The sequence below is a fragment of the Lipophrys pholis genome (genome assembly GCF_963383615.2).
Source record: "Lipophrys pholis genome assembly, chromosome: 15".
NCBI classification, from domain to species: Eukaryota; Metazoa; Chordata; class Actinopteri; order Blenniiformes; family Blenniidae; genus Lipophrys; species Lipophrys pholis.
In genome coordinates this window covers 22,659,069-22,673,263 of record NC_137642.1, presented here as the reverse complement: position 1 = coordinate 22,673,263, position 14,195 = coordinate 22,659,069, and the positions used below count along the sequence as shown (strand labels likewise).

Sequence of the window (14,195 nt, the reverse complement as noted above, 5' to 3'; positions counted from 1 at the left end):
TTTCATGTTAATAACATGAAGGTATATCACACATTGATCGTTGTTCGTAATCCCGTTCGGTCCTTAACTTTTTTTTTTCTTTCCAATTGTGCTTCTTTGGAGTCTTGAGCGTTCATTTTTTACATTAAAAAGATCTTTTGTTGATGATGCTTCTTTAATCTTTGTTAGTTTTTTTTTTTTTTAAATTAGGCGAATACAATATTGGACATATAACTATTACACATATCCTGTTGTACATGTCATTGCTCGCTTTTTTTTTTTTTTTTTTTTGAGTAACGAAGAGGTGAACCGGATTCTAGAAGAGGATTTCCTGCAAGTTCATGAGTTGGTGGTCAGAAATTCTCATTGTAACTAATCTTTCAACATTTTCCTCTCACCTTCTAAATGTACAATAGTTAGAATTTTTTCCATCTTAAAATGATTCTGAGCAAATGAATATAAAAAATAGTAACACTTCAAGCTCTTTACTAGATTCAGGCTTTATACCTCCTGAGTGTGTTCATAAATGAAATTAATGACTGGAAGTGTAATGACTTTTTACAACTTAACCCAGAAAGAAACTAACAAATTCAACCCACTACATGCTACACTCATGCATTTATTTCAACAAGTGTGTTTGAATCTGTCAGACAGCTGCAGCTCATCCAGAGTCGTCACCAACATGCAGAGCGTTGGAGCACATCACACCGGAGCTTCAATCTCTGCACTGGCTGCCTGTGCATCAAAATATCTACTTCAGCATCTGAGTTCTGCTCTATAAAGCTTTGAATGATCTCGGGCCTAAATGCTTCTCAGATTTACTTGGAGAGTATGAAACATCCAGAGCCCTGAGGTCCTCAGGAAGAGGTTTACTAAGTGTTCCCAGAGTCAGAAGAAACGAGGTGAGGCAGCTTTTAGTTCCTACGCTCCTCACCTGTGGAACAAACTGGACATAAAACATTATTTTCTCAGGCTTTCCATTAAACAATAGGTTTTACTCATTGTATTACCTTTATCCCAATGAAACATTTATTTAGTCTCCTTTTTATGGCTTTCCTAATCACATTGACTTGATGTAATTCTTTATCAAGGATTGTGAAGTTGGATTTTACCTATATAGCACTTTTTTACTGTTTAAGCCATCCCCAAAAGGCCTTTCCACTGTTAATCATATTCACACACGCTTAAGGACCAGGGGAGATGGGGACTCTAACCGGGAACCTTCTACCAATGCCACAATGTCTGAATGGTGCTATGTAAATAAATGTGTCTTTTGACTAAAACAAGACATCCACCTGAGTTTTAAAGTGTACTTCTTCTCTGTATTGAAAATGAACTAAAAGAGGAGTTTTATTATTTCTTATTTTATTTTTTTGAAACGTGCGAGCTGTTTTGGTGAAGTCTGGCTGCAGTTTCGTGTTTCGGCCGCTGGAGGTCGCTGCAGCATCGTGAAGAGGACAGGCGTGCTCAGCGACTCAGTGGGAATAAAAGTGAAGAGAAACACAGGGGGAAGAGAGGAGCCAATTACTAAACCTGGAGCAGAAAACTTCAAAATAACATGAAAAAAAAAAGTCAACAATACAGGACATTTGGTTCTTGAAAAACAAGTTAATTTTAAACTCATTTATTTACCTTTTCTTGTGTTCATTTACAATGATGAACTGACTACGATATGGATGATATATAATAATATTAATAAAAATATGTATAATATAAGAAGCTGATATTCCATCAGTAGGTGTTATTTAAAAAAGACAAGGTGAAGGAAACAACACAGCGAGTTTACACAAAATCTAAATGTTTCTGCAAAGACATCATACAAACTATTATGTGAGGTTTTTGTTAACATAAATCCGGTTTGTGTGTGTGTGTGTGTGTGTGTGTGTGTGTGTGTGTGTGTGTGTGTGTGTGTGTGTGTGTGTGTGTTTATATCTGCTGCTGCTAATTTGACATCTTGCTTTGAAATAATAATAATAATAATAATAATAATAATAATAATAATAATAATAATAATAATAATAATAATAAACTTGGTTTCAGAATTAAATATCTTGGTACACAATTCCTTTAAAGCCAAACACCCTTGTATTTGATGACACACAAAAATACAAATGAAAATTACTAATAAGAAACGAATGTATAAATAAATGTCCTGTGTGGTTGGCGGTGTCATAGAGACATCAGTTTATTCCCCAGCAGAATCTGCGCTGTCCTCTTCTGGATGTGTGTATTATCTGTGTGTGGAGGCCACGGCTGCCCTCACTCACTCACTCGCTCACTCACTCACTCACTCACTCACTCACTCACTCACTCACTCACACACATTAAGTGTGACACACAGGCGCATCAGTGTGTTACTGAATATTATCCATCTTCACGTTGTGTCCCCCCAAAAAACAACAACAACAAAGTTGGTCCCTGCTTATTTAATCATCCAAAAGACTGTGTTTTGTGTGTGCGTGGGGGGGGGGGGGGGGGGGGGGGGGGGGGTGACAAGAATAAATAAAAACAAGAAAAGAAAAGAATTTATCTGCAAATCTTTACTCATAAAACAATTCAAACTAAACTAAAACCAGCCCATTTGATTGCGGGGTGAAGTTTGAGTCCTGCGTGTGTTTACTACCTTAATAGAGCCGATTTGCAATTTGCGCAATATTGTTGTGCGTAATTAAAGAATAATGCCTCAGTGGCAGTAACGAGGCTGAACTGTCGCGGGCCTCACGTGCTACCTTCAGCTTCTTTCTTGCTGCTTCACATCAACATGTTATTAAAAGTCCCGGAGATCTTTTTATTTTTTAATTTTTTTTTTCCTTTTCGATGTGATTGTATTTGGACGTGCGTGCGTGCGCATCCGCGCGCACGCTGGGGGCTCCTCTCCTCTGGACGAATCGGTTCCGTGTTGCGCGCTCGAGTCCGCCTCCCCGCGCCCCTGCTTCCCCATTGACGCACTTTTTAAGCGTCTTCCCACTTCTCCACCTTAAGGCGAGCAGCAGCAGCGGCGGCGACCAATCACCATGCCATTACAGCCTTCAGAGGAAGCTGTTTATGGGGCTGCAGCGCTAATTAGGCTCATGAACTAACAAATCTGCCCGCACGAAGCCGGCGAGGAAAACGATCACATCCATGGATTAGTCTGGGAGCAGCCGGACACTTTTTATTTGGGCTTTTTTTTCCTCGAAGCAGCCGCGTTTTTTCCCCAAAACTTATTTACTGCGCAGAAACTTTCCCCCTTTTCTTGGGTGTGGAGTATTTTTTAAAGCAAGAGCACCTCCGACAACTTTAACTTAAACTGGGGAATCTGGACTATCAGACCATGTTTCAACCGACACCCAAGAGGTGTTTCACTATAGAGTCTTTAGTGGCGAAGGATAATCCGGTACCGGTGTCCCGCTCCGAGGAGCCCATCAGGCCAGCGGCTCTCAGCTATGCAAACTCCGGCCAGATGAATCCCTTTCTCAACGGCTTTCACTCCAGCGGCAGGGGCGTCTACTCTAACCCGGACTTGGTGTTCGCCGAGGCGGTCTCACACCAGCAGAACTCCGCCGTGCCGGTGCATTCGGTGGCGCCGCCGCACGCGCTGGCCGCTCACCCGCTCTCATCCTCACACAGTCCGCACCCTCTTTTTGCCAGCCAGCAAAGGGACCCCTCAACTTTCTACCCCTGGTTATTACACAGATATAGGTACTTGGGTCACAGATTTCAAGGTAAGTTTCGTTTGGATCACTTTTACGCACGAAAAGCGCGAACTTGCGTGATTTTTATTTTCTCCTTATTGTTATTATTATAATAATAAGCGCGGAGAGCGGCACGGAAACGGAATAAAACAAACAAACAGTTAAGCTCTTTTAAATCTGCAGCAGCAAAACAAGCAATTAAAGTAAAATTTCCCTTTAAAATTCATCATTAACGAATCCCTTCGATTTGGGAAAAAGTTAACAAAACCCTGATGGTGGAAATAACAGTTTCTTGGAAGATGCGTGCAGCTTCTAGTGTCTTCTGCAAGGGGTTAAAAAAAGACCAACAGAAACTGACATGTTTGTACACAGTTAGTCTGCAGGTTATATATAGCATATGATCTATTTTCACACCTGAAATCCAAACCAAGCAGGACCGTTGTGCGGTTTATTACACAATTTTAACGCAAAGACGCGTTTTTGATTTTATTTTAAATTACGGGGGAAAAAACCCTTTGGGTGGGTTTTAATTTATGTGATTCTTAATTTTAAAAGAAAATATTAAATTCACATTTTATTTATTTTTATTAGTTCAATTTGGCCTTCATGTTGTTTAATTATTTTTTAGGTCCTCAGTTTATTATATTTTTCTAATAAATGCAACACTATTATTACATGTTATGATTGATTTTAGATTAATTTTAGAACAGGTGCTTTTAAATTCACCTTTAATGTGATGTAATTTAATGAAACCCAGCATTTGCTTTGTTTTGTTTCGTTCTACCTGCCAAAACGACAACTGCTTAATCACAAAGAAATTCATGAATTATAAAGTAAATTACAACCCGCACGTTTTCGATCATTTCAATTCTTTTGTTCGTTTCCAGACACCATTATTATTATTATTATTAATAATAATAATAATACCTCATTGTGTCGCTGTGTGCTCGGGCCTGCTTGTTGTTATGGAAATGTCACTATCTTATCCAGGACTATTTTTTAAAAACAAAATACCAAAGCTCGTGGTTTTGTGCTCGTTCCCAGGTAATGAAACGAGTCCAGAGAGCTTCCTTTTGCACAACGCGCTGGCCAGAAAGCCCAAAAGAATCCGGACAGCTTTTTCGCCCTCGCAGCTTCTGCGGCTCGAACACGCGTTTGAGAAAAACCATTACGTGGTGGGAGCGGAGAGGAAACAGCTCGCGCACAGCCTTAGCCTCACAGAAACTCAGGTAAGAAAAAAACTAAACAAAAAAATATACAACGCACTTTTACTCTTCACCTTCGACACCATGCGCAATTTCAAGCTGCTTCTTTCGGACTGTATTTCATCGTTTAAAGTGTTTTATTATATAAAGCGTATGCTGTCTCACACCCTGAGTGATGTTTAAGAACTCCATGTGCTGTTTGCCTCATTTTGCTTTAATGTGGTGCCGCTGTGCGTCACGCAGCCTGTAAAATGACTGGACATTTACGCCCGGAACCAAAGAATGGCTGCGCTGTTTACGGAATAATAATTTGAAATAATCACCTCTTAAATTGTTTAACGGGGGTCCATAAACGCACGCTGTCAACTGGAGACAGAAGCTTTTCTTGCTGGATCAAATCCACCCTCATTGTTTGGGCCTAACCTCGTTTCAGGAGGGGTTGAATTACTTTGTTTTGGGGGGGGGGGAGAATGTTGCCTTTCAAAATGGAGGGCAAATTAACCAGTTAACCATTTTATGGGATAGTCGATACAAAGAGCGAGGCGGGTTCCCCGGATTCCCTCTGCCATATTTAAGATGCCGTTTGAGCCCATCGGCCGCTGCCTTTTGTCCGCTTTGGACGGCGGGGCCTTTGGAGGAGCTGAAGGGAGAAATGAACCGTCACACACTTCAATTAGTCCACCGAAGGCTTATTAAATGCACCTCAGTTGCCGTTTAAGAGCTTAACAAGGAGCCACAAAAGAGGAGCTGATAATTTATCGATTTGGGTAATTCCCCGAAGCTCCGATCATTTGAAAGAACACAAAAAAGAAACAGGCTAAATATAGTTTGGATTTAATTGTCAGCATTTTTTTTTTTTACCTAATACATCAAAAACAGTGACCTGTCATTAAAGTTCCTCCACACAAAATGTAAACAAATGAATTTGTTGCACCTCTTTGTCTTTATTTCTGTTTGCGTGGGTCGGTTTGAATGTGACTGGCCCTGTTGGATAATACAAGTTAAATGACCTTTTAATGACTAGAGTCGCTCTTTATGTTGTAATTTGCTGTTATTAATTACACCAATTATTCTAAAACAATCATTTCATTTCACATTTTCCTGGAAATAAGAAAAAAGTTGGCTTGCTGTTTGGAGTCTACCTCTCTGCTCTGTTATACTCTTTACGCATGGTTTTTACGCACCGGCCAACTGCGGTTTATCTCGTGACACTGATACCAGTCTTCTTTTTTTTCTCCCTCCCCCTCTATTCTTTCGCCCTTTTCTTTTCATTTCCTTCCCCTCGCCAGGTAAAAGTGTGGTTTCAGAACCGAAGGACGAAGTTCAAGCGGCAGAAGTTGGAGGAGGAAGGCTCGGAGTCTCAGCAGAAGAAGAAAGGATCGCATCACATAAACCGGTGGAGACTGGCGACGAAACAGGCGAGCCCAGAGGAAATTGATGTCACTTCGGACGATTAAAAACACAGAGAGAGAGAGAGAGAGAGACAGAGAGAGCGAGATACACAGCGAGAGAGAGACTATAGACGCGTCTGAATGAAGGAGGACATGGATAAAGGATGCCGTGTAGAGACAGTGAGAGGGTGCAAAGCCAATGTCACATTTCAGATGTGCGGATCGGCAGCTGAGGGTGAGAGAGAGAAACCCGCCTGGCGCTGCTGCTGCTGTCACCATGTGGGTCTGTGTCTGTCTGTCTGTCTGTCTGTCTGTCTGTCCGTCTGTCAGTCCAGAATGAGCCGGGAAAATGTGACTGACAGAGTCTCAGTCCGCTTACCTGAACCCTTCACCGACCACCACTACAACCCCCACCCGCCACCAACTGATTCTATTCTTCTTCAATCCATATTGGACGTTTGCACTTCCAGATTTATTTTATTTTATTTTAATTTTTTTTAAGTTTCCACTCGAGATACCAAAACACCAAACTGCTTTTGTAAAACTTGAATTGCATGGTCCAGTTTTTTTCCCCCTGATAGTTGTTTTTAATTTGACAAGTTTTCTCCAACCAAGAAGTAAAAAAAAAAAAAAAAAAAAAAAAAAAAAAGAGAGAGATCACTTTTGTTTTTAACTCTATTTTCAAAATTGAGAGATGTCGTGCTTCTTCCTTTTTACCAAGTGTGCAGTCTTTAATTAATCGTGTAAAAGTGATTGTGAAAACATATGAAGTAGCGGTGCTGCGTTATAGTGTTTTTTTTCTTTTCTTTTTTTTTTTTTTTTAAGAAAAGAAAAGTTAAAAAGTTGGATTTCGATGACACACACACACACACACACACACACAAAGACAGAAAAAAAAAAAACTTTTCCTGAAATTTGAATCAGAACACCTGCAGTTTAAAAAAAAGGGAAAGGTATCAGGACATTCCTTAAAGCTTTACAATGTGTCGCTGTGGCCTCATGCAGCCTTCAGTCAGGACTTGACCCTCCAGTGAAAGTTGCTACGAAGGACTAAAAGGCAAGAATGGTCAAAAAAAGAAAGAAAGAAGAAAAAAAAAAAAAAAACTCCAAGCACTGAGCGTATTCCATGTACAGAAATGCTACAAAGTTCTTGTTTCTGTTAAACCCTCTTTTACAGAATGTAAATACTTTTTGTGTTTGTGTTAAGTTTGCTACAATTTTAACACAAAGTATACTTCCAAGAAGTATGTAATTGTCAATATTTTGTCAATAAAGTTTTATCAATATGTTGCGCGCAGTAAAAGTAAAGGCTTTTAATGAGAGGAGCTGCAGGGGAGGCCTGCGTGTCAACTGCACACTTTCTGCTCAACCAGTACGATTTAAGGCTTTTAGTTGGTGATTTCAGGATCATTCAGAGAGGAGATGATCTAGAAAGAAGAAAAAAATGTCCGGCGTTTGTGTGACACACACTCACACAGCTCTGGCTTTATTTTTGCAGGAGCTGCAGCGTCTGCTCCGCTCCGGCTACAAAGAGTCCACACAAGCTTTTGTGAAAGTGCAAATCAGTTTGGGCAATTATCATGCGAGTAATATGAGGGGGAAAGAGGGGATGCATTGCCCAGTGGTCCACTTTAATCTCTTAATCCACGGATCCAAGGGGGCTTGGTTGGACATAATTTAGTACAATCTGACTACCCCTCACGACGCGATAAGGGAAGGTTGCAATGTGCCGCAAAATGGGATCGTTGTTTAAAATCTTGTCTTTTAGGCTCCATCGTCGCCGCAAGCTGCTGCTGCTGCTTTGGACTAAAAGGGGAACATTACAGGACTTCATTTAGGAGCCTGTGGGCGCGACGGAAAAAGATGCAGCAGGAAATTATTCCCCCATTTACACATAAACAAACAAATGACAAAACAAAGAACAGAGCAGCTAAAAAAATAAAAAAATAAATAAAAATCCTGCAATTTTGAAAAATGGATTGTATTTTCATTCCGGTGGATGCAGGACAAGAAAAACTCCAGTATTTCTTTTTTTTGTTCTCTCTTCCTGGTTCGAGGTGTTTGTTTTAATTGTTTGGTAAAGTAAAGAGAGCTGTTTTTGTGGTTTGGGTTGGGGCGGGCATGGCATATAGGGAATTCTTAATCGGTCCATAGATTATAACAGCAATAAAAAATCTACAGAGAATACCATTAGCTTTGGAGGAAGAAAAAAAACAACCCTAAAAGCTTTATTACAAACCCAGCTTTGAAATAGGGGGGATTAGAGGACTGAAAGGGTCCCACAATAGTTAGAAGAAAAGGTTTCATGCTAATGAGGTTAATGCCCTTTGTATCTCCGGACTCCACAACTTCATTACTCCTATCTCGGGCAACACCGAGCGGCTCAGAGCCTCACAATCCACTCGAGCTTTTCCCTACCCTGCCTATAAAGAAGGATTTGATAGCAGTCCTGTTCAAACTAGATAATTATATCTTTTCAAGTTGGAATTAAGATAAAGAAAGTGCAGTGGAGGCGGTGAGCCTTGATCCGCCGCAAACAAATTTGGCGCACCAACCCTGAACCCCCCCCCTCCAAATCTCCTTCCCCTCTTTTCTCTGTGTGCGCCTGTATGGACACACAGGAGACAGGACAGGCTTCTCATTAGAGCCTGGCACGATTTGATTAATTTAACGCGCTTGATTTCAACCTGAAAAATACCCCCCCACCTTTTTTTTATTTTTTCATTTTTAGCGGAAGATTCAAATCCAGAGAAATAACACGCGCATTTCGATTTTTTTAAACCAATTATAATGTTCTGCTTTTTATATTTAAAATGTTAAAATAATTTGAAAACCAATTTAAAACCAGAGAGTACATTTTTGAAATTGCTCTTATTAAAAAAATACGCGAAAGGGATTTCTGTATAAGTGTTTTCGTGCGCATTTTTTTAAAAACATAAAAACAAAACAAAACAAAAAAAAACCCAACATCCGACAAGCTCTACTTGTCTGATCGTGCCACTTATTAGAAGACACACAAACGCGTCTGGACACTAAGGTCAAATGAATATAGTTGCTGTGGACAGGATGTTGATGTGAAGTGGGCCCTCATCTCATCACATCCTCTTTACGCACGCTGCTGTGCGTAAAGGTCCAGCCCGGGTGGACCTTCCATGACCTGCTTATCTAAACTTCATAAGCCCCGGGTTCAAAACTCTTCATAAATCACCACAGCTTCACAACTATTTTCATTATGCCTCCGTTATCCACCACAAAGCCGTTTTGGGGACATTTCGGACCTTTCTCATCTCCTCGCTGTATTAAACATTTATTCCACGACACGAAATGATTATCCGTCATCAAAAAGAGTAGTCGGGCCTATCAAGTGACCCCACTGACCCAAAACCTCTAATCTGCAATTAGTAGGTATAATTACGTCCGCTGACACCACTAATGTGAATAGTTGCTGAGGGAGGGGGGAGGTGGAGGACAGGCCTCGTGTTGAGCGCGTAAAGTCAATAATTGATCGAGTTGAAATCTCTTAAGTTGCTAGAAGTGTGTTTTTGAAAAGGGGGGCTTTGGGCCTGTTTGTCAACATGTCCATCAAGTCTTTCTGGGGGGGCTGAGGACGGTCTGAGAGGTGGCACCTGTAGGCCGAGGCGACCCCGCAACAAAACCTCCGTGAGGCCAAACTTGATCTGTCCCGTTTCACAAATTGCGTCTGAAATTGATCCTTGAAACGAGAGAATCAACCCCCGAACAATTCCCCGGCCTTGACATAAGGTGCAGCGATAAATATACAAGACTAATGGGCAATTACCATACAATCACTCTTCAAATAGCTTACATAATAATAAATTAAACAAGGCAGCCTCGGATTCAGTTTCTTTCTTTATTATTAATAAAGGAGGGAGGGGCGCTTGATGCGCTCGGATGATTATGTTTTCCAAACGCAGCAATTTCCAGGTTGGTTATCGGGCACAGTCAGCACTTATTGACTCCAAGAAACTCACCAGTCCGGCGCTTCCTGAGCTCTAAAATAATTCAAATAACACGCGTTTTATAGTCTTCGTGTAAGTCGCTTATGATTTGGATTTTTGGCGGAGATGGTGGTTTAAGCGCATGTGGACACAATCCGATCTTTAAGTGCTGCGTGTCGGCCTGATGCGTTCAAGGACGAAGATTCTTGGCAACGTAAAAGTCAAAATTGACGGAGAAATAAAAACACTATTACAATCAACATATTGAGTGAAATAAACGGAAATTACGTTTCTTTTTTTTTTAAAAGAGGGACACACACATGTAAAACTGCTATGAAATTGTTGTTGAAAATACAGTACACTCACACTCACACACACACACACTCACACACACACTCACACACGCTGGCACCACAAAGTGATTGTTAATAGATGAATGAAGCCAAGAGCCACATTACAAGCAGGTCTGACAGAGCAGCCGAGGAGTTTCACTCCAGAGGTCTTTGGTGCTCCATTGCACACGCTCACCGAGGTCACCACCCACATCATACAACCAGGGGATGTCACAGACCTACAAGAGACAAATGGCCATCTCATGATGAAATATTCATCCAGCGGTGCAGTTCAGAAACACTAAACTTTTTCCACCTGCACAGATGCTTTTCCCCTTTCGTCTGTCAGGCTCCTTTATATTGGCCTCGCTCCCATCCCATGATGCCCCTGCTCAGACTGTACTGACACCCCCAGCATCTGCCTGAACTCTGCCAGCTCAAGCTTTGGGAAGCCTCAGAGGTCTAAAGCCTTATTTTAGCTGTTTGTTCCTCTTCTTATTTTCATTGGTTACAACAGTAAACATGTATTTCTGATGTATTAATATTCCTGCTGCAGCCCAACAGATTCCAAATGTTCATTTTCTCCGATGAGACAGGGGGCAATTTGGCCTGTAATTTGACGCGGCTTTTATTTGCATATAAGTGTTTCCCACATATCCACCAAGCCTTAAGAGAGCAATTGTCGACCTCCCTGTCCTCTGAAGTTTCAACCTCCAAACATTTTATAGGTTGTATCTGCAACCAGCATTCCCCTCAGCACACTAATGTGTAACATATGGCGGACTGTACACCTGATAAAATACCTCAGGGGCCCTGCAGTTTGGAAAATCCTCAATTCGCTCTCTAAATAAAACAAACAATGGCCTCACTAAATATATCACATGTGCCCGCTGAACTATTTTGTGTCTCTTGACTTGTGAGTTCCCCCCCCCCCCCCCACCACACACACACACACACACACACACACACGCACGCACACACACACACACACACACACACACACACACACACACACACACACACACACACACACGCACACACACACGCACGCACACACACACACACACACACACACACACACACACACACACACACACACACACACACACACACACACACACACGCACACACGCACGCACGCACGCACACACACACACACACACCCCACCAGCACCGGTCTGTCTGTGTCGTGACACAACTCGCAGGTACATCAGAGTATCATGCCAGACTTTACAGGCGTCTGGAGGCTCCCGGGCCTGCTTGCTGCAGCCACGCTGCTCATGTGTCTGGCTCTTTGAGGGCTCCTCATTCCTCTGCCCGGGTCTCGTGCTTGCTCCATGCCAGGATGCGATCACATCCAATGAAATCAACTCTCATCTAGGGCTTTGGTTTGCCCATCCTCTTGCCGTTGTGTCTGTGTGAAAGTGCTGAAATCGTCTGAAATGTGATGGAGCTGCTGGTATGTGGCTTCAGGAGCAGGCAGGTGAAATTATGGGCACCTGCTCTTCTGTCCCTGCTCTGCACCCATCTGAGCTCTGCTGTGTCTCCCCCTCTTGGCAGCTGTAGGAGCAAATGCTGCCCCTCCGAAAGGAGAAAAAACCCCACTATGAAATATCACGTTTCTTCTGGCTGAGCCTGACAGCAGTTGAGTGTTTAGTGTCTGGAAAGTGAAGCAGCCTAAAATACTAGTGGTCGTTTTTGGACTGGGGGCTTGTGAGCTCTTGGACAGTGGATGGTGCTTCACTCTCACTTCTTTTTTTTTTTTCAACACCAAAGTCAACTGAGCCTGTGACACATATTTAAAACGTAATGGGAGACCTGTGGATTCTTCATTGAGTGCAACTAAACTGGCCCGAGTAAAACACTGGACTCAAATACACCTCACATCAGTGAAATCTATCTAGACACACACACACACACACACACACACACACACACACACACACACACACACACACACACACACACACACACACACACACACACACACACACACACACACACACACACACACACACACACACACACACACACACACACACACTTTAACTTTCACGTAGCCTATTGTATTAATTTGTTTTCATGCATTCGTATTGTTAGTGTTATTTCAAAGTAATCTCTGGTTACAATCCACAAAAATCTCTGATCTATTCTATTCCTAGAAATTCAGTGAATAAACATAAAAAAAAAAAAAAAAAAAAAAGGAAAAACAGAAAATCATTATTTGAACACAAGAAAAAGCCACACAAGCTAAAAGATCCGGTCAACAAGTTTTTTTTACTGCAATTTATTTTCAACCTATTTGTATTGGAGTTTCCAGATGGGCGTTGTGTTGTTTAGAAAGGTAACAAACCACCTTTCACCTCTCAAGCCGCTTGGAAGAATGACAATAAAACGAACTTAAGACTTAAGGTTGAAAGTGTTTCTTTCAGCCATGTTTGAACTAAAATGGGGATGAAAAGAGCAAAAAGAGCATGTTGAACATTATAGCTGATGTTGGACAGCATCACATTAGATTATTAAATCGAGTAAAATCTCACAACTTTAACGATGAGTGAAATTTTAAAAATAGTTCCAATACAAACCGCGAGTGGCTGAGCTAATAAATAAAGCCACAGCATTTTAAGTATAATTAAATTCTGAAGTTGTTGCAGTACAAAACACCAACTATGAAACAAAAAAATCGTCTATGAATCAGGTGTTCAAAGTGTTGGGTGGCCTCCATCTAGGGGGCGCTGGAGAGCTTTAAGGGTCGTGTAGCAGCAGGTCACGGGGATGCCTATTCCTAGCATTTCTAATTCCTTATTTATTTTAAAACATGATTTAATGGCAAAACTATAATTAGTTTTATCATAAGTGCATGAGTTTGAGTGCAACATCTTACGCCGTTACAACAAACTATAAAGGTTGAACATAAAGATTTACTAGATATTTCAAGGGAAAGCGTTTCCATGATTAAGGCTTTGTGTGATTTTTGAACGTGTGGAGGATGTGGAGGTTAATATCAGGAGTGATGAAAACCTTTGGAATGTTTATGAGCGTTCTCAAAGACACAAACCTTGACAGACCAAAACAAAACCACAAACAAAGCAAATAACTAACAGAAACCCAACATGACTGTTTGCTGAATCATCATTTTCTTAATTTAAGTTTTACATGAATTAGTGCAATGATACACATATGAACCTTTTCAGCGAGCGACTAATATTTTTTTAACACAAATTCAAACTCCTGACTGAAGCTTCAAACTATTTTTGCGTTCTTCAGATTGGGAAACAGAGGGTTTTTTTTTTTTTTCCCCGCCGTCTGAACTTGAGAATGACAAGTGACACTGACCAGAACACTCTCCTCTCTGTGAAACCTAATTTACAACAGACAGCTTTCATAACACGGGCCATTTTTTTTGTTTGACACTTATGGTAATACACGAAGTTTCAGCCGCCGCGTGGCTTCATGTGGCGTCTTCACCAACGCTGGTCCAACTCTTACGCCAGCTCTCATTAGCCTCCCTCACAACACGGAGCTTATTTGTGGCATCGATGCGAAGCTGTGCCAGTTGTCTGGTCGGCGCTGTCATAATACTCCGCTCAGACGCCTGAAGTTGGTTGTAACATGACTTTTATTCATAAACAATATTTTCCGTGGGGGTTGTGTG

At 41.4% G+C, this 14,195-nt stretch overlaps 1 protein-coding gene across 1 annotated transcript; it reads left to right on the top strand.

Annotated features, from left to right (window-relative positions):
• The first annotated feature begins 2,958 nt into the window (after positions 1–2,958).
• emx2 (empty spiracles homeobox 2) lies at positions 2,959–7,318 on the top strand. The gene is made up of 3 exons (XM_080481213.1): positions 2,959–3,683; positions 4,698–4,882; positions 6,148–7,318. The coding sequence occupies exons 1-3, from the start codon at positions 3,293–3,295 to the stop codon at positions 6,313–6,315; spliced, it is 744 nt and encodes a 247-aa protein (XP_080337339.1). The 5' UTR covers positions 2,959–3,292; the 3' UTR covers positions 6,316–7,318.
• The last annotated feature ends 6,877 nt before the right edge of the window (positions 7,319–14,195 follow it).